General features: G+C 37.0%; 1 protein-coding gene across 3 annotated transcripts in view; it reads right to left on the reverse strand.

The window, feature by feature from the left end:
* The window catches only part of TTN (titin), a 241,215-nt gene that overhangs the window by 72,446 nt on the left and 148,357 nt on the right, over nucleotides 1-20,412 (reverse strand). For all 3 annotated transcript variants that reach the window (XM_051787289.1, XM_051787288.1, XM_051787287.1), the window contains 39 exons: nucleotides 19,767-19,909; nucleotides 17,337-17,460; nucleotides 16,238-16,504; nucleotides 15,993-16,090; nucleotides 15,683-15,851; nucleotides 15,319-15,585; nucleotides 14,896-15,162; nucleotides 14,526-14,804; nucleotides 14,029-14,437; nucleotides 13,801-13,925; nucleotides 13,440-13,706; nucleotides 12,505-12,774; nucleotides 12,107-12,409; nucleotides 11,681-11,983; nucleotides 11,133-11,320; nucleotides 10,936-11,050; nucleotides 10,084-10,368; nucleotides 9,640-9,791; nucleotides 9,356-9,503; nucleotides 9,084-9,261; nucleotides 8,870-8,991; nucleotides 8,484-8,771; nucleotides 8,094-8,390; nucleotides 7,789-7,975; nucleotides 7,092-7,207; nucleotides 6,703-7,002; nucleotides 6,183-6,482; nucleotides 5,990-6,095; nucleotides 4,767-4,963; nucleotides 4,356-4,661; nucleotides 3,987-4,265; nucleotides 3,268-3,567; nucleotides 2,861-3,163; nucleotides 2,395-2,763; nucleotides 1,995-2,297; nucleotides 1,260-1,559; nucleotides 875-1,171; nucleotides 491-775; nucleotides 112-405 (listed from right to left, as the gene is read on the reverse strand). In XM_051787289.1, the coding sequence (XP_051643249.1) occupies nucleotides 112-405; nucleotides 491-775; nucleotides 875-1,171; nucleotides 1,260-1,559; nucleotides 1,995-2,297; nucleotides 2,395-2,763; nucleotides 2,861-3,163; nucleotides 3,268-3,567; nucleotides 3,987-4,265; nucleotides 4,356-4,661; nucleotides 4,767-4,963; nucleotides 5,990-6,095; nucleotides 6,183-6,482; nucleotides 6,703-7,002; nucleotides 7,092-7,207; nucleotides 7,789-7,975; nucleotides 8,094-8,390; nucleotides 8,484-8,771; nucleotides 8,870-8,991; nucleotides 9,084-9,261; nucleotides 9,356-9,503; nucleotides 9,640-9,791; nucleotides 10,084-10,368; nucleotides 10,936-11,050; nucleotides 11,133-11,320; nucleotides 11,681-11,983; nucleotides 12,107-12,409; nucleotides 12,505-12,774; nucleotides 13,440-13,706; nucleotides 13,801-13,925; nucleotides 14,029-14,437; nucleotides 14,526-14,804; nucleotides 14,896-15,162; nucleotides 15,319-15,585; nucleotides 15,683-15,851; nucleotides 15,993-16,090; nucleotides 16,238-16,504; nucleotides 17,337-17,460; nucleotides 19,767-19,909 (9,306 nt within the window). The remainder of the gene's footprint in view (nucleotides 1-111; nucleotides 406-490; nucleotides 776-874; nucleotides 1,172-1,259; nucleotides 1,560-1,994; nucleotides 2,298-2,394; nucleotides 2,764-2,860; nucleotides 3,164-3,267; nucleotides 3,568-3,986; nucleotides 4,266-4,355; nucleotides 4,662-4,766; nucleotides 4,964-5,989; nucleotides 6,096-6,182; nucleotides 6,483-6,702; nucleotides 7,003-7,091; nucleotides 7,208-7,788; nucleotides 7,976-8,093; nucleotides 8,391-8,483; nucleotides 8,772-8,869; nucleotides 8,992-9,083; nucleotides 9,262-9,355; nucleotides 9,504-9,639; nucleotides 9,792-10,083; nucleotides 10,369-10,935; nucleotides 11,051-11,132; nucleotides 11,321-11,680; nucleotides 11,984-12,106; nucleotides 12,410-12,504; nucleotides 12,775-13,439; nucleotides 13,707-13,800; nucleotides 13,926-14,028; nucleotides 14,438-14,525; nucleotides 14,805-14,895; nucleotides 15,163-15,318; nucleotides 15,586-15,682; nucleotides 15,852-15,992; nucleotides 16,091-16,237; nucleotides 16,505-17,336; nucleotides 17,461-19,766; nucleotides 19,910-20,412) is intronic.

Here is a 20,412-nt window from a genome sequence, read left to right on the forward strand (position 1 = left end):
ATCCATGTAATTGAAAAGTAAATACAATTCATGTATAGAAAGCAATTCACACAACAACATTGCTTTATTAACTTTTTTTTTTTTTAAATCTCATAAAGTTAGTAGTCTTACCTAATGGGTCAACTGCAAGAATGGGCCCTATTTCAACAGGTGGACCGGTACCAAATTTGTTCTTGGCACTAACACGGAATTTATATTCCTGCCCTTCAAGCAGACCTGTAATATCACATTTAGATCTTTCTGTGTCTACAGCTAGTCTCCATGTATGCATTTTGGCATCCTTCCGTTCAACAATGAAGCCTATGATATCACTGCCACCATCATCTTCGGGATCAGACCAGTTAAGCAAACACATCTTTCTGTTTGTGACCACTGGTTTTAGGTCAAGGACTGGTCCAGGAACGTCTGAAAAACAAAATCAAACAAATACGGTAAAGCCCATACTAACCAAAAGAAATGCTTAGTTGATTTGAGAAAATATTTTTCTTACCAAATACTTCAACTCTGGTTCCTGCAGATTTCGAACCACTGCTATTGGTAGCAGTAATTACATATCTTCCATGGTCTTTTCTCAATGCATTCTTAATGGTTAACTCAGATTTTGTGCCAACATTTTCAATAACAACTCGATCTTTGTCTAGTTCACCATCCTCCACAGTCCAAGCAATGGTGGGAGTAGGACGTCCTGTCACAATAGCAGGAATTTTAATAGTTTGCCCAGCCATGATCTGAATGCCTGCTTTGACAGAAACATCTAGCTCAACAGTGGGAGGTTCTGTGGAAGAGAGAGAAACACGTCATTAGCTGAAGGGAGGGATTCAAACCCACCTTTTAAGCTGCTGGACATTTCTTGAAAGCAATGCAATTGCAATACCTTTAGGTTCTGCAACTGTTGTGGGTGCAGTTTCACCAGGTGGTCCTTCACCAGCTGCATTGAGAGCAGTAACACGGAGTTTATAGTCTGCACCTTCTCTGACTTCTGTAACAGTGTACTGTCGAACCTTAATGGGTTTCTCTGTACAACGTGACCACTCCTTTACTCCCATCAGTTGTTTGTACACATGGTAACCAGTGATATCTCCACCACCATTATACACAGGAGGTTCCCATTCTAGCTCAATAGAAGTTGCACTTGTATCAGCAACCCTTGGAATTGGTGGACCAGGTGGCACTACAAATAAATAAGTGTAAATCAAAGTTAAAGGCTATGAATACTATTTTGTCACCTGTATGCTGTTGGCTTCTGCTAAGATACTTACTTATTGGGTCCTGTGCAGTTTTTGGATCTGATGGTGGACTAAATTTACCAGGGCCAGCTGCATTTTCAGCACAAACTCTAAAGATATAAGTTAAACCTTCCAGTAGTCCTTCAACTTTTACTTCCAGAGCATTCACAAGGTTTCTGTTGACCCGAGCCCAATGAGTACTATTAATTTCACGTTTTTCAATCCAATATCCTATGATAGGGCTGCCATTATCTTTTGGTTCATTCCACTTAACCAGCATACTGTTGCTGGTAACATCTTCCACATCAGGCTTATTAGGTGCATCTGGTGGAGCTGAAAAAAAAAAATTGTTGTTTCGTCATCACTGCTGTCTCTTCAGAGTTTATTCAAAGCTAAGAGAGAACTAAGATATAAGAAATTACTAATTTTAAGTAATTAATAGTTTTTCTGCTCTTTTTCTTAGAAACTTTGAATCCTAACAGCAATCAGTAACCAAACTGCAGTAGTTCTCTCTTTTGGTAAGAATACTCATCTATTAAGCATAGAGAATGCCACTATTCAGAAAGTAAGTGTTTTAAGTGTAAAGTTTTATGACAGTGATCATCATTCTTTAATATTTTCAATAGTTCTCTTTATTTCAATGTGCAATAAATATCACATTGCTCAAATTTTTTCTGGGAAACATTCCCCTAGATGAAGCTGAGTATTGTAAATCTGTAGTTTTACACTGGTTTTCTGAAAAAGTTGTATTTCAAAATTAAAACTTACAGAAAGGATCTTTAGCTGTCATTGGTTTTGAAACACATGGTGGCCCTGCTCCAACTCTATTTTCAGCAAATACACGGAAGAGATATTCTTTTTCTTCAATCAGTTTTGTAACATGGAATTTGCAATGCCTGAGTGTTGAACTGACAGTGACCCAGCCCATTTCAGCTTTTGTATTGTCTTTCTTTTCCAGTACATAGTTTAGGATTTCACTTCCACCATCATCAAGAGGAGGCTCCCACTTGCAGATGACAGAATTTTTCCTTATATCTTCAAATACAAAGTTGACTGGAGGCCCAGGTATATCTGTCAGTAAACCGAGAAAAATGATCAGTACTCATCATTTGCACTTCTTACCCAATACTCTGAACAACTAGGTGTTTTAAGAACATTCTTTACACACCTAACACATTGACTTCACATGAGGCTTTTGCAACACCATGATCATTTTCTACTTTAATTGTAAATGTGCCATGGTCAGCTCTGATGGAGTCACGAATTGATAGTACAGACTCCCCTTCTTTATGGTTGTCAACGCTCAAACGTTCTGGCAGTGACAGCTGGAAAGGTTTCTCTTCTACAGCTTCACCCTTCTTCTTTGGTGTTGTTGTTCTCTTTTTGATATCCTCTGGTCTGACAATTTCATCATTCCTCAGCCAAGTGATAGATGGGTAAGGTGACCCTGAAATATGTGCCTCAAGTATGATCTCATCACCTCTTTTCACTTCAAGGCCAGATTGTAGGTTTGCAGCAAGGAAGACTTTTGGAGCCTCTGTAATAACAGAGAATGATAAATAGAGTGTAAAATCTTCCAATATGTTTGAGGATGTATGGCAATTAATACAAACAATCAAATTATTAATTCATACCAATAGGATCCACAGCTTTAACGAAAGGAGTAATCCGAGAAGGCTCACTGATGCCAGCAGCATTCTCAGCACGAACACGAAACTGATATTCCTTTCCTTCCTCGAGGCCTTTCACTGGATAAGTTAGTAAGGGTACCAGATAGTCATTGCATCTCTCCCACCTCTCTTTGCCCTTCGCGAGCTTTTCTATTATATAGCCCATAATTTTGCTTCCACCATCAAACAGGGGTGGTTTCCATGTAAGTGTTACTGATTTTGATGTTGGATTATGGACCTCAAGGTCAACAGGTGGATCTGGAGGCTCTGTAGAAGAGTAGATCAAAAGAAGGGTCATATGATAAAAGAAAGGATGAAGATATTAGTCAAAATTCAATTTGCTAGATTATTTAATAGTAAGACAAACTTACGTTTTGGGTCTTCTGCAATGATTGGGTTTCTTAGTTCAATATAATCACCTCCTCCAATCTTATTGACAGCTTTAACACGGAAGTAATATTCACAGTTTGGGATAAGGTCTTTGACTTGCCATGAAAGTTTATTTTCACCAGACATGACTGGGATATATGTTCTACGACCTGCTTCTCTGCGTTCTAGAACATAATGCAAAATAGGAGTACCACCATCGAAGTCTGGAGGTTCCCAGGATACTTTGCAAGAATTCTTAGTTACTTCGCTTGCCTTGATGTCTTTACACTGTCCAGGTGGACCTGTTTTAAATAAGAATAAAAAATTAGTTAACTAAATAGATGGGAAACTGTATTCATATAAATATGAAATTATGTCTTTGCTTTGCAGAAAGCAGACCAAGACCACAAATGTTGACTACACACCATGTATACGAATTTGTTCCCAAAAAGAGTCAGAATTCTTAAAACATTTTTATATTTATACTATAATTATTCAAAATAATTGGGCTTTGAGCAGTCACTGAATAGTTAGAGCAACTTGCGGTAATGTTTTTTCATGGGATTTCGTAACATTAATGTCTGTATGACAATCTACATGTGTCTGAATTGAAGTGATTTGTCCACCTGGCAGAAAAAATATCTTTCTAGTCCTTTCTTCTGTCAGCTGCAGGGCCCAAATGAAGATAAGTATATTTCTTGGAAGGGAAGAATCTAGTTACCTATGACTTTGACATTGACTGAGCCAGTCGTTGATGCCAGCTTATTCTCCAGTGTGATAGTATAAACACCAGCATCAGCATGAACACTGTCTACGACTTCGAGCAATGCAGAGGTGTAGTCACTCTTCATTGATGTTCTGTCACCAGCTTTCAACTCTTTGCCGTCTTTGTGCCATGTTATAGTTGGGGATGGAACAGCTCTGAAGGGTATAGGGATACTTAATTTCTGTCCTTTAACAACAACAATGTCATGAGTTTGTAGATCAATGGTTGGATTGCCTGTAAAAGTAAGTATAATATTACTAGAAAGTTGCCAAACACCATTTTTTTTATTATGCAGATCTGAAAAAAAAAGGAATCTATTCTTACAGTCTGGGTCTTTGGCAACAACTTTTTCTGAGATGTCTGATGGTTCACTAGCTCCAACAGCATTGACAGCTCTGACTCTTAGCACATATTCCTTGTCTGGAACCACACCTTCCTCCACTTTACATTTTAGATCTTTTATTGGACGAGAATTGATTCGCATCCATTTTTCTGTTCCTGCTTCACACATCTCAACATTATACCCAATAATAGGACTTCCACCGTTCTTCTCAGGAGGTTTCCATGCAATGCAAATGTGATTTCGGCCTGCATCTGTGACATGTAAATCTTGAGGAGGTGAAGGAGGGCCTGCAGAAATGGAAAAGTTATTGTGTCATTTTTCTCTCAGAATATCTGTTCCACACAGTACACTGCTTCTATAATCCATACACTGTATATTTTACTACTACTTACTTGTTGGATCTTCAATATGAATGAGGTCAGTTGGTTCACTGGGATGACCACAACCAGCTTCATTTTCTGCACGAACCTGGAACTGTACATCTGTACCTTCAATGACATCTGTCACTCTGAAATTGCAATCTGGACCAGCTGTCTTGCCAGCTTTTACCCAGCGAGTGGCCAGTTTTTCTTTCTTTTCAATAACATATCTGAATAAATTGGGGAAAATACTATCAGGCACTTGAAATAAGGAACACTTCAGAGTTCTTGTTCAATAAAATAGATAAAAAGAGATTAGAAGAGGTTGGACAGTGAATAGCAAAGAGAGTCATGAGTAGTAGATTCAATGAACTTTTCTTCACACATTAGTCACTTAGTCCTAGTAGGTCTCAGCCCCTATTAGGGCTGACATCACTGACAAACCCAGGTCTGAAAGCCAATACCTGAACTGTGTTCTGTGTTTTAGAACTGAACTAAACTGTGTTTTCAGATTTGAGAGAGCTACAGAGGCAAAAGAACCTCCAAGCTATACTTTTATCTTTCCTAGTTTGGATCTCAGTGGTTAGTCCATTGAGAGTATTTGTAGGTATTATTACTCAGTTGTCAAAATTCTGCTTAGGACAGGCTATGGCAAAGTAATGCAAATTAAGTAAATTTTGTTGCTTCAGGCAGATCTCTGAACTCGTCTGTTTCTTTAACTTGAGCTTACTGTGATTGGGAAGGAGAGGAAAAATCAAAATGTAAAGAGGAAAAATCCAACTGGCATTCAAGGTGAATTTCAGAGTACAGATCCTTTAGAAACCAAATTAAAAGACAAGTTAGAAACAACCTAGAAGAGTTAAACAGTCTGTTTGAGAATTGTTATAAAGAAGAGAGTGAACAGAAAAGAGGTGAGGCTTCATTTTAGCTGAGTGTATACAGTCTGAAGGAGAAACTAAGCAGAAGGAAAATGCAACAATATTACTTGATAGACGAGTCTAAGTGGCTACATAGATAAGTCTAAGGATGTTGACACGTATTCCTTGTCCATGCATATTAGGTATTTTATTTGCATAATTTCCACATTTTAAAAGCAAACCCTTAACTGCTTTGACCACATGGCTTCTCTTACATCCATCTACCTCTTTTTCGTATAAAATTTGTCCATTTAAAATTTAAACATTTTGAGAGAAATGTCTTAATTCATTAAAAGATTTTCATCTATAGGAACCTATACAAACTTAAAATGACCTTACCTTTGAATCGGTCTGCCACCATCATTCTTAGGTGGTTCCCACTTCAAGTCAACATGACCTTTTTTCACTTCAACTATTGTAAGGGCATATGGAGGCCCCGGGGTTGCTAAAACAGAAAAAAGACACACATTAGAAGACTAGGAATTCATTATGCATGAGCTACTGATCACTCAGTAAGCAAATCAAAACTTACTGAAAGTATCTTTAGCAAGCACTGAGTCTTCAATTTCACAGTAGTCACTCTGTCCAACGGCATTTTCAGCAGCCACACGGAACACATACAATGAGCCTTCAGTCAGCGGGCTCACTGTGTACTTGGTATCTTTCACTGTTGTATCAACTGTCTGCCAGCCTTTTCGCCTTACATCTCTTTTTTCAACAATGTAGTTGGTAATTGGGGAACCCCCATCTTTTTCTGGTACTGTCCATTTAAGATCTGCTGTGTTTTTAGTAATATTAATAACTTCAAGCCAGCGAGGTGGTGAAGGAGGATCTGCAAAATAGAAAAAGAAGGTAAACCAGGTCATTGTAATTCCCACTAAAGATCTTGGAAAGTTTTAAAGCTTTGTATTTTCTGAGCTGAAGCAAGGCAAATTTTATATTTCATAAGCTTTCCAATAGTTTGGTGCCTACTGAAACAGGCAGACATGGGGCTTTTTTAATGGCAGAAACAGTCTGTTTGCAGCAGGAGCACATTCTGACACAGTACTCACAGAGCCTCTCCTTGCACAGCACAGGGTCACTGGGTTCACTGGGCTCACTCTCGCCAGCCTTGTTCACAGCTCTTACACGGAATGAATATTCTTGTTTCTCCATAAGATCTTTGAGGAAGTGTTCAGTTGTGGGAACTCCTTCAGCCACTCTCACCCACTCATCTGTTCCAGTCTTTAACAGCTCAATGACGTAAGATTCAATTTTTGCCCCTCCATCATGTTCTGGCTTTGTCCAGTTTAGGGTCAATGACGTCTTGCCAACATCTTTCACAGTGGGCTTTCCAGGAGGCCATGGTGGATCTAGACAAGAGTTCAATATTAATTATGTGATTGAAAACAATTTTTGTTGTTGTTGCTAAATTAAACTATTAAAAATGTGTTTATTATACCAATTGGATCTTTCACTAAGATTGGCTCTGTTTCCTTGCTTGGTTTTCCAGGCCCTGCAAGATTCTCTGCCAAGACACGGAACTTATATTTCTTCTTATTTGTAAGACCTTTAACTCTGAAAATAAAAATTAAGTTTGATTAAACCAAAGCCAGATATTAATTAATGTTTAAAACATTATTCTCTCTATTCTTCATATCACAGTTTACTTGGGAAATCTGAAAATACCTAAATTACTGCTAATGATGTTTTATGAAATGTTGAACATTTGAAATAGGCATATTGTCAACAGTAAAATAGAAAATCATGGGACAGAAAGGAGCGTTATAAGAACATCTTGAATTTTTGCATGTTCTATATTTTTTTAGTTAATAAAAAACCCAAAGCAGAAAAAACCCAAATTTTTTGGTTTGATACTTGAGATGGCTATATCTACTATTTTAGAATATCTTATGAATAATCACATAGCACAGAAATTATTAAGCATAACATTTAAAAAAATAAAATACTTGATTAACTCTGCTGTAAAGACATTTTTCTTTAAAACTAATTATGAAAAAAGTATGCCACCAGATGGTAGCTGAATCAAAACTTATGGAAGTTAGGAAAAAAAGAGTAAGAACAACGTAAAACTTATTTAAAAGACTACTGTTTCTGTCTCTGTGACATATTTCAGCTTAAATTGACTGTAGTCTTACTTGAATGTTGTATCTTTCACTGGCATTTTATTGCATTTTATCCATTTATCCTGCTCAGGATCGTATCTTTCAACCCAGTAGCCAGTTATGGGGCTGCCACCATCTTCATCTGGTTCATTCCATGTTAAAGTGACTGAATCTTTAGTGACCTCTGTAGGCTTGAGGCCTGTTGGAGGGCCTGGTGGATCTGTATAAATTAATTAATGAAAAACAAAAACAAAACAAAAAACCAAAACCATCAGATGTGAGCTCTTTTCTCCCTATTAAAATATTGCAAAAATTTAACATTAATTTAATTAACTAACCAAATGAATATTTGGCAATGATGGGGTTACACTGTGCTGGCTCCCCGATACCATACATGTTCTCAGCACTGACTCGGAACACATATTCTTTATGAGGAGTTAAGTTGGTAGCTCTGAATTTTGTATCCTTAATAGTTGATGACAACTTGTCCCATATTTCACTGTCTGTAGCTCTTTTCTCAAGGACATAGTTGGTAATTTTAGAACCCCCATCATCTCGTGGAGGATTCCATGTTAGAAGGCAGGATTCGTTTGTGATTTCTGTTACATCAAATGCAGCTGGTGGACCAGGTTTATCTGTAGAGGATAAGATGTGAAAGTTAATCTTCTGCTTGCATACTTCAGTACATTACTAATTATTTGTATAAACAACATAGAATACAAGCATACCGAGGACATTAACTTCAACAACAGCAGTAGCACGTCCACTGGAATTTACAGCTTCTATAATATAGGTTCCACTGTCACTCCTTTTGCTGTCTGTAATGGTCACTGTAGATTGATTAGGCTGGCTTTCAATGGTGATTCGGTTGTCAGGTCTCAAAATTTTGTCAGCTTTGGTCCAAGTAATCCGGGGCTCAGGCTTTCCAGTTACTTTAGCTGGTAGCTCAATTTTAGTTCCAGCTTTCACAGTAAGTCCAGCAAGAAGCTTCACATCTAAGAAAATTTCTGGAGCCTCTGATTTAGGAGAGAATAAAAATGTTTATATAGAAACAATATTTCAGAGACTGGTAAAAAGAAAGCAGCTATTGTAATTCAGCAGTTGAAGTAATTACCTTTTGCATCAATGGCCTGAATATCATCAGTTGGCTTGCTTGGCCTGCTAGCTCCCATTCTGTTCAGAGCCTTAACCCGATATGCATACCACTCTCCTTCCAGGAGCTTTGTTACTTCCATTCTGTTTAAAAAAAAAAATAAATCCGATATTTAAAGCAACGATGATGGCATAGTTAGTTGAAAATATGTATCTACTGATGTCAATTTACTTACTTCGTTTCAATAACAGGGTCCCCACATATCTCCCACTTGTCTGTGCCACGTTGGGATTTTTCTACCAGATAACCCTTAATGCGGGCACCACCATCATATTTTGGAGGCTCCCAGGTTAGGAAGATTCCTTTTGATGTTGGATTTCTCCATTTAACGTTTTCCGGTGGGTCAGGCACCGCTATTAAAAATTAAAACATATTTTGGTTTTACATCTTATTTTGAAGAAAATCAGTAACATTTCAGAAATAGAAAATTAGCAGCAATATGCTCACTTGCTGGTGTTGACATATTTACAGGTTCATCAATATATGCAGGTTCTCCAGGGCCACATTTATTGCATGCAGAAACTCTAAACAAATATTCTTTTCCTTGGACGAGGTCAGGTACAGTGAACTCATGGTCAACAATATGATCCATAACCTGAAGACCAGAAAGGTTCCAATGTGTTTTTAAAATTTATTTCCAAAGAGTGATTATCAATATAAGACACAAAACTCAGTAGCACATGTGGAAATAATATAGCAATAGAAATTCAAATGAGAGAGAATGAACTTACTTTGCTCCATGTTTTCCGGCTTACTTCACGTTTTTCAATTACATAGCCAGTAACTGGACTTCCACCATCATCTTCTGGAGGTTCCCATGACAACTGTACTGTAGTCTTGAGTACTTCTAAAACTTGAAGTTCTTTTGGTGCACTTGGAGGAGCTAGAAGCCATAGAAATTGCATTAATTATTTTGTAATTGGTGTTTGATAGATGATCTCTATGTAATATATCTGCCAGAAGACTTAGTCTTGTTAGTCATTCTTCCTTAAACAGTAAAACCAGAATGTTGAAAACCAGAAAAGACTTTTTTTGAGGATGGGTTTCTAGTTTTTAGTTGTATTTTAATGTACTTGGTTTACTGGACATTGTGAGATTTCACATTGTTAACCTAATTAGATTTTAGTAAGAAAAATATGGAATATTATTGCTAGAATATATACATGTCCACTTACCAATGACATTAACATTAATTTCTCCTGAAACAGATGACACAGGGTTTTCTAATGCTAAGTAATAAATTCCCTTGTCTGGACGTTCACTTGGAGTAATTACAAGTTCTGCAAAGGAGGCAGTGGTCTTCATTTTTACACGATCACCCTCTTCTAAGACTTGATCACCAAAAGACCAGGTGGCAGTTGGAACAGGATAGCCAGTGATGGGAACACGGATCTTGATTGGCTCTGGAACAATAACTTCCAGCCCATCTTTAAATGCACTCAGGTCCATTGTAGGTTCAACTGGAAAAAGTGGAAAATGGATTCTATGAAATATTTTCTGTTGTTATGAATATGGGTAATGATAGCTGTGTTGAGAGGTTGATTCTGATTGTATCTCAAGCTTTCAGGGCGGAGCTGCCTAGGCCTAGCTTTGGCTTATCACTGCCTACCTGTCCTGACTAAATGCCTTTTTTTTTTTTAGAAATATGTGAGATGATAAGGGAGATTAGCATTACCAAGTAGGATATCTAATTTCCCTTTAATATAAGAACTATGTATTGTTTAATTTTTTTTTCCCCAGAGGTCTTCTATGCCTTTCTCTCTTTCTGTTATCTCCCATCTTCCACAAAGCTTGGTCAGGAGACGAAAGGTCATGCCTTCCTCCTCAGGCAACCTAATAGGTCTCTACCTAATAGATAATAGATAATTATCTGAAGAATTCATAATGAAGGAGAAATGGCTCATAAACTCGAATGTCTAAGGTGTGACAGTTATCTGGTGAGAAATTGTCACATATTACCCACAAGACGCTCTTTAATAATGTGCCTTATCTGATTAATTGTCTTTATTAACTAGCATATGGCTTACCAAAAGTATCATCTGCAGTTAATGGCCCAATAGCCTCTGCTGGGTCAGACACACCAGCTGCATTTTCTGCTGAGACTCTGTAGTAATAACTGGATCCTTGTTTCAGTCCAGTTACCTAAAAAGCACAAATAATACTTTACTAACTCATATTAAAGATGATCTATACATTTTAAGTGTTGATGAAGAGGACATCATACCTTAAAAGTAAGAGCAGGTACTAGTTTTGGGTTACAACGAATCCACTTGTCCGTTCCTTCTTCTTGCCTTTCAACAATATAGCCCAAGATTGGACTTCCTCCATCTTCAAGAGGAGGCTCCCATGTGAGCTGAACTGATGACTTAGTTTGATCTGAATGCTCAAGGTTAATGGGAGGACTTGGTCTCTCTGAAAAAAAATTGCAACAAATACATTTTTGCCACTGACAAAGAAGTATGGTTCTGCATATCAGCTATTTGTATCTTACAGTACTGTTTCTAAAGCCTTTGCATAGCTTTTTCTCAACCAAAATTCTAAACTGAGTTGGATCCTAACTTCAGAGCAAAAATATTTGGAGTTCTTACTGAACCAAATGGTAACAAGGTACTTCTGATATATTTGGAGGACAAAAATAGCCAAAATCTAACTGCACATAGTATTTGCAGCACACACATTTCTCAACTGAACTTTTGTGCACTCATGGTATAAACATCCAAAATGTCCCTGTCTCATAATGCAATCACAATCATGCATACTTTGCATACTTACCAATTGGGTCCATAATTTTTACTGCACGTGTAGCAGGACTTGGCTTGCCAACTCCAACCATGTTTTGAGCTCTTACTCTGAAGAAATATTCTTCATTTTCCACAACATCAGTCAGGAGAGCTGACAGTTCATCAGCTCCTGTGGTCATAGTTGGCTCCCATCTGATGGAACCTTTGTTACGCAGTTCAATAACGTAGCCAGTTATTGGAGATCCTCCATCATACTCAGGTGGTTCCCAGCTAAGTGTGGCTCCAAACCTGTTCACATCACTAACTTCTACATTTTGAGGAGGACCAGGAACATCTGCATTTTATTTTAGGGAGAAAAAGGAAAACCAAAGTATGTGGGTTTTATCTATTGTTAGAGTTTATACTGCTTTTCTTACACTGCTGTCAAACACTGATTTTTTTGATAACTTCTACTCACCAAATTTGCTCTTAGCTTCCACAGGTGTGTCTGTTTCCACTGGCTCACCAGTACCCACTCTGTTGCGTGCACTAACACGGAAGAGGTACTCAACTCCTCCTTTTTGAAGTCCAGTAACAGTGTATTCACAATTTTCAGCACGATCTGTGACCGTAATCCAGGTTTTACGCTTAATATCACGTCTTTCAACAACGTAGCCTATGATTTTACTTCCACCATCACTTTCTGGTTCTTGCCAGGCGAGACCAACTTCACCATCATAAGTTTCAGTGACTTCCAAGTTTCTAACTGGACCTGGAACATCTAATAAAGATATGACAATATTTCAGTATTTCAGGGCATTGCATCTTTTTTCCCCCCTCTGGCTAGAGAAGGGTTTTAATAATAGAAGTACTTACCAATGACCTCTACATTGATGAATGCTTCTGCCTGCCCATGTTTGTTTCGAAGTATAACCTTGTACCTTCCCTTATCTGATTTCTTTGCTTCAAAAATCTTGAAGGTAGTGCAGTCAGTTGTTGTATCAACAGTTGTTGTGGGCAGACTTTCCCCTGCTTTTGACCATTCAGCTTCTGCTCTTGGGTAGGCATCGTATGGGACAGTCATAGTTAAAGGCTTCCCAACATCAACCACAAGATTTTGATCACCAGTCTTGATTTTAGGTGCAGCTAAGAAAGACCAATGTGACAAGTAAGCTATAAAGATGAATGTGACTTGCATATATATATATATATATATATATATATATATATATATATATATAAATCATGTGTTTGTGTAGTCAGCAAAGATGCTAACGTAGAGAAGTAAAAGGAGCTGTTGTGTAAATTCTAGAGGAAATCCTTCTTATACTCATTGGACAGCTCCAGAGAAAGAAATTCAGCTGGTTGATATACTGTATTGTGTTCTCCTATAAAATCAGGATAGAGAGAGTTGCTTTTTGAGCATTAATTTAATTATTTTATTGGTCAATCCTCTAAAGCAGACAAATTAGGAATTAAATGTCTTATATGACTGAAATAAGTAGGCCAAATAATTTCCATGTTTTATTAGTGACTTAATGAAAAGGTTCCATCTTCTTTAAGCTCAAATCATGCTCTTTGGTATTGACATTGAAAAGTGACCTATATTTTCCTCAACAGTTGGACCAGCACGGTATAATAAAAAATATTTTTTGCTTGAATTATAATACATATATTTTAACAGACTTGCGCTTTTCTCAGGCTGATTGTGTATTCATTTTAGTTCAACTCTTTGAAAGGACAAAAATCAATTTACTTAAACAGTTAATTCACTAAGATTTTATAAAAGAAACACAAAGCAAGCAACTTACCAGCTAATTCAAGCTTAGCTCTAGCTTCCTTATCTTTGGCGATAAATCTGTATTCCCCTTGGTCACGGGGCTTTATCTCGCAAACCTGCAGCCTGTGGATCTTCCCTTCACTCATCATCTGATGTTTGTCACCTTGGATGATAATCATGTTGTTTCTCAGCCACTTGACCTCCACACCATCTTTGTTCAATTCTGCCATGAAGATGACATCTGCACCAGGAACTTCATAAATATCTTGTGGTGGTCGGATAATCTCAACAGGGATTTCTGAAAGAAATGATAATTAATTGGTGTTATTTGTTTATTGTTTCTACTATTATTAAACAAAGAAGAAATAAATCCTATTCGATTTTACAAATACCTTCAACAAAAAGTCTTGCCCTAGATCTCCTGTCATCCACTCCACAGGAATATTCACACTCATCATCTAGTCTACAGTCTTTTATGATTAATCGGTGCAGATTTCCATCCTTTTCAAACTGGTATCTTTATGGGGGAGAGAAATAAGTGGTATTTTAGTTTCCAGACCAAGCAACAAAGTAAAGCAAGCATGTTTAACACATTAACAAGCATAATAAAATGTACATACTTTTTGCCTTCTTTGATTTCTCTTCCATTTCTGTACCATTTTACACTGACTTTCTCTTTGGAAAGCTGGCATGTAAAGACAGCATCATCAAATTCAGTGACAGTCTGGTCCTGAAGATGTTCAGTGAAGTCTGCTGGTGCTTCTGTGATGAGAAGCTCGGCAACAGATTTGTCTTGTCCAGCAGTAACAGTGTATTCACCTTCATCTATAAACCCACAGTCTTTAATGATCAACGAGTGTTTGAATTTATCGATTTTGTACAAAATGCGCCTGTCGAATGCAATCTCTTCGCCATTCTTTGTCCATTTGAGAGTTGCATTAAGGCGATTGACTTTGCACCAGAATGTGACAGTTTTCTTTTCCATGGTCTCAATGTCTTCAAGGGGCTCAACAATTCTGAGATCCTCCTCTGTTATGACAAAAAAGTGAACATTTTTACATCCTCATATGAAACTGAATGTTAATGAAACAATTTTAATACAGTGCAAGAGATTTACCTAATACTGTTAAGGCAGCAGAGCTTTTGACCTGTTCACCTCTCTGGTTTGACAGTGCAATGCTGTAGGTAGCTTGATCTTTCAGCTCTGCGTCTCTGATTCTGAGAGTGTAAACTAAACCCTTCTGAACAATAATGTACTTTGCACTATCAAATATTGCCTCATCATTTTTGTACCACTTCTCTTTGGCACCTTCTTTATTAACTTCACAGTGGAAGATAACTTCTTGACACTCTTTAACTTCTTGGTCCTTAAGGGGAGTTATAATTCTGAGTTTTTCTGAAATTGAGAAAACAGAAGAAATAGAACATCATATAGTATAAGGAGTGCAACAAAACATGCACCTACATATTGATAAAATAAAGCTTACCAATCACTCCTAAGTGTGCTGCAGCTTTAGCTTCACCAACCATGACACTGTACATTCCTGTATCTCCTAGAACAGTGTCTTTAACCACAAGTGTCCTCTTCTTGCCATCTGAAATGATGTCGTACTTATCACCAGGCTCCAGGACTGTGTCACCCCTCAGCCACTGTACTTCAATGGCCTCTTTGGATACTGTACAGACAAATTCAGCTTTTTCTCCTTCAAGTACCTCAAGATTTTGTGGTCTGGTAAGAAATTCTGCTGCAAGTTCTGAAAGAAAACATTTTTGTAGATATGTATAATTTTATTTTATTTTTACTTGTGAAGGGAATAAACAAAATTGTGTATTCTTACTGTTTTTGAAATATTTTTAATTTTATTCTTTTTTTTTTTTCCAGAAAACAAGGCCACCAAAGTAACACTTACCGTGTACAGTAAGTTTTCCTGTTGTACTTGAGCTTGGGAGCTTGCAAGTATATTTGCCAGCATCTTCTGGATGAGCATTATGTATAAGAAGAATTCTCTTTCTACCATCAGAAATGTGTTCAAATCTACCACCATCAGGTACCTCTTCATCTCCTTTAAGCCAAGTAACTTCAGCATTAGGCCTTGAAACTTCACAGATCAATTTTACAGTGTCATTTTCATTTACTTCAAGATCAGGAAGATTTTTTGTGAAAACAGCCTCCTCCTCTGCAAGAAGAATTTTGAAAGATGATTAAAGCTTGTCATAAAAAAACCCTCACATTTTTTATTTTTCACATATTAGATTGTAAAACACTGTGTTTACCTATCACTGTAAGTAGGCCTGAAGTTCGAGCTGTTTTTGCTTCACAGGAATATTCAGCTTCATCATCAAAGACACATTTATTGACAACAAGAATGTGTTCTGCACCTTTGGAAATTATATCATACTTTTTGCCTTTTCTGATTTCCATGCCATCCTTAAACCACTTCACCTGTTTCAGAACAAATTAACATGGTTATTAATAGTAACACACTCGTCATAGATTTCAGTTGTATTTTCTTTTATAACTACGTAATAGAGTTGTCTCCATTAGTTAAAGGAGTTACTGAGATTAAAAAGTATTATTATTGACCTTGACACCTGGACGAGAAATTTCACATTCAAACCGAGCAGATTGTTTTTCTTTAACCTCAAGGTCAGTTAGAGGTTTCAGGAACTCAACACGAATAGCTGTAAGAGAAAAGGAAATGTTTAGCAGAGGAAAGTCTACAGTAGAGAAGAAAAAATTGCTGACACTGATATTATTATTAGTCATAGACACTAGTACATAGCTTTTATAGCATCTAGAAATTTTGTAGAAAACTGTAAATTACTCACGTTCTACATTGAGAAAACATGATGTCTTAAAATCCTTAGCATCACAGCTATATGTTTTTGCATCGTCCAGTGTGCAGCCATGGATGATGAGTTTTCTGACCCTGCCATCAGAAATTATATCATACTTCTTTGATTTGTGAATTTCTTCTCCGTTTTTGAACCATTTAACTTTTGCGTTTTCCCTGGAAACTTCACATTCCAGTATTGCAGTGGCCTCCTCTTCAACAGTCTGGTCCTCGAGTGGTTTAGTAAATTCAACAGGGGGTTCTAAAAGAGACAGATGGATTTTTTGATAGAAAAGATCTAAATGATAGCCAGTCTTCTGCTTATACAGAACAGTCCCATGCTATTTACTAATTTTGCTTGACTGAATAATCAAAAAGGCTCTTGGATGTCTCTGCTGAAGGTTTTTTAAAACTTTATTTCTAATGCACAGGCATGGTTTTGTTAATTCTGTTAATTTCCTCATTTTCAGTCTACTGTAAGATTAGACTGAATGATATCCTTATCCATGGGGTTTTTAATTACAAATCATGACAAAGCCTTGCAAATCAGTTTCTTTAGCTGAACCATACCCATGTCATCTCAGTGACTCTAAAATTACACTGACCATGGAGGATTTTTTTTTTAAGTTTTTCCTTGAATTACTGGATTAGTGTGTGCCCTTTTTTTATTTCTTAATATTACACAGCTTGCAAGTGTACAAGTGGGTATACAGACAATGTTATATCCCTTGTCTGATGGTAGAATTATGCTCTCATAGGTTTCTGGACATTCCAAAGAACAGAAAAAGCCACCAGGAGCCATAAAGGCCAATTGAATGTTCAAGTCTGCAATAAAGCCCTAGAAGTCCTAATGAACTGGTTCATCTCCCACATCTCATACATTTTCAGTATTTTCCCCTTTCTTCAGCTCTTCTGTGAAGCACAGAGATTTTTAACTAGGTGGCTTTTTTAATTAGGAAAGTTATCTACCCATCCAATGTCATATATATGATCCTGCTCATTTGATATATGGTGTATATTCACATCTTATTCCAGGGTGAATAATGAATGGACCGTTAATACTGATTGTAGTTTAACTAAAATGACTGACTTACCTTTCACAAAAAGATTTGCTTGAGTTCTGAAATCTTTTGCTGTCAGTGATACCTCTCCCGCATCTGTTAATTTGACGTCTCTCAGAACAAGTGTGTGAACTCTCCCTTCAGCACGGGTCACAACCTTAAAAAGTAAATTAAAACCCCTTTGTAATTATCTACAACAAATATTTAAGAAATATTTCATGAAATAGCATTGCTATTTATTATCTGTGGAGTTTGGTTGCCCACTTTTATATGAAATTTTGATACTTTCCTCTTGTATATACTAGATATAGCTCAATCCTCAGTGCTTTGAGGATTTTGAGGCCGACTTGAGATCATGTCTATTTTGAACAGATAAAAAATAAGCAAATCTATGGGGAAAAGTTGGTATTACTGATGGCTACATCTAAAGTAAAAATGTACAGATATAAAGAGGTTTGGCACCGCACACACGCACTCTTCTGGAAATGCAATTTTGACTTTACATTCTGCCTAAAAGACTAACTTTTGTGCAGAAACTACTTTGTAATCATGGTTTTGTATTGGGTTACTCCTACAAAAACATCCCTTTTCTCTAGGAGTGGACCTGGGGGTCCTGGAAGATTCAAGGACACATCCTGCACTGCAGCCGTCAAGAGGATTGCTACTTATTCATGCTGTAGATTTTAACACAGCTCTTGAAGAATTCTTTTTATCTGTTTTCAGAGAAGTATGTGACTAGGTGGTAGATGCTGGTTTAGAAAAATAAAGGTGAAAAGTAAGCTTCTGCTAAGGAACAAGGATAAAATAATGAGTTGCTTTTGAGAAAGCAGTCCCTTTTGTTTCACAGTGAAGGAAGGAAGAAAGAGGCTGTCCTTCCTCCCAAATGGTCATTGTGCTCCTGAAAACTCTCTCTAGTGAGTATTCATCTGAAAGAGACTGAGATGAAGCCAAATATATATTTGACCAAGATAAACAGCAAAGATAAACAAAGAAGTCACTTCAATCTATAAAGGTTATATCTGTGAAGCTGAAAAGGTTTGAATTAGCAACAGCTAAAATGAAACACTTCTACAATTAGATTGATTTTTGAAGAGAGTTGTAAATATGTTTCAAGAGTCTATTTTAAATGGGTAGAAAGTGATACATTAAGTAAATATATAGTTTACTCTCAATTTCTTCTTGATAAAATTTCAACTGAAGTCAAATGACAGTTTTGACTGTATATGTAAACTGAATGAAAACCTCAAATATTTTTTCATGTAATGATAGCTCAGAAAGATAGGACCAAAATAATGTTCTATCATACAGAATCTGGAATATAAAATATTTTTCTTCCTAGGCAGTAGTAACTATCAATCCTATGCACTGATCAATAGTTTTTCACATTTTCATTCTGAAACTCAGAAATAATTACCTTGATTTATTTCATGCCTCATCTGCTGACTTTCAACTTTGTTTATCTGTCCTTAAATATTCTAATAGGGTCCCCTATCACCATGATCTGTTTTTTCCCCCTATTTTTATATTCTATTTCTCTTATGAAATAGTTTTTATTTATGCAAATTTGGTGAAGCTTAGAAAGATCTATCAAACCCTGAAAATAATATGTTAAAATTTGTATTTAAAAGGAAAAAAAATCTACACCAAAGCATTATTAGCAGCATTATTACAAGTTCTGAAACTTTGCTAGGTCATGTAATGCCTTGAAACTTTTCTTTGTGTGAGGTTTCCAACTTCTATTTTCATTTGCTTTATTTTCTTTAGGTCTAGTATGTAAAAAAGAAGTCTTAAACCCAGTAATAATCCTTTACATTTCTTGATGTATTTATTTATGTTTCTTTATTTATTGCCCCTACCATTAACTTTAAATATTAAATTGATTGCATTCCAGGCTGCTCAGATCTCAGAGTAAAGAGCCAGCACTTGATGAAGGGTTAAAAATAGCTAGTGAGAAGTGCTTGACAAGCAAATCTGCCCAGAGAGTTATCTGGAGAGCCAGAACAAATGCCTGAAATGGAATTTGAATCCTCTTAATCCCCTTATATGCAGAATTGGACTGCAACTCAGCATTCAGGAGGAAAAAAAGCTTTTCCTGATAGCACCTTTCAAAATCCTCTCACTGTAATCACAAGTAACCTGAGCAAAAAGTATTCAGTATCCCTGTGGCTGAGTCTCCAACAGAACCAGACACAAAATCACTGTTGTAATTATTCATATTTTGGAACCTTAGTTTCCCTTTGTATAACAAATACTCATAGTATTCCAGAATACTGGAAGTTCTGGGAAAAAAATTGCTATATCTGATTTACTGAGGATTTACCCTTTGGCACAGTAGCACTACAATATTGCTGTGCCTTAGTACTTCTACTGGCAGAAAATAAATAATAAATAAAGAAGGGGAAGAGACTTGAAAGAGAAGAAGGAAGAGGAAACATGAGGAAAAGCAAAATTTAGTTTCTTTACCTTATCACTGGGCTCCAATTTCTTTCCTTGCAGGAACCACTCTACTGGGATTCCCTCATAAGAGAGTTCACAATCGAAGGTTGCAGATTCCCCAGCTGTCACTGTTACATCCTTGAGGGGTCTCAGCAAGCCAATTACTCGAGCTTGGTAAGGAGAAGACATAATTTTCAGATTACTCACTTCTACCCAAGAAAATGCTGCTGCTCCCCTTATGTACTAATCTCCATGGTGGCTTCCCTCAAGAGAGACAGACATCGCTATGCTGCTCTTTAAATTCCCTAAATAGAAGAGGCCACCCTGGGTTCTTAGGGGAGGGCTGGTCACCTACAATTTCCTATTTGCAGAGCGTGTTTCTTTAAATTGAACAAGGTCAGCAAGAAAGTTGCTGTGCATCTGTCTCCCTGCCAAGCCTTGCATGCCTGTTGCTAGATAAGGCATGTGTTTTCCAAAATAGCGAGGGCTAGGATTGGAGTGGGAAACAAGTGGTCTTCAACCGTGTAGTCTGTCCCTGTCCATCAAGCTCTTAACCCTATCCCCAGATATCACTGTTATCCTATCCTCTCCAGTTAACATGATACTTTCATGCAGTAAAGCCTTTGCTTGCAACAGTTTGATTTCATAACAGCATATGATGCCAGACCATGAA

This window comes from Manacus candei, unplaced genomic scaffold (genome assembly GCF_025592945.1).
Source record: "Manacus candei isolate 608988 ecotype Guabito, Panama unplaced genomic scaffold, ASM2559294v1 h1tg000023l, whole genome shotgun sequence".
NCBI classification, from domain to species: domain Eukaryota; kingdom Metazoa; phylum Chordata; class Aves; order Passeriformes; family Pipridae; genus Manacus; species Manacus candei.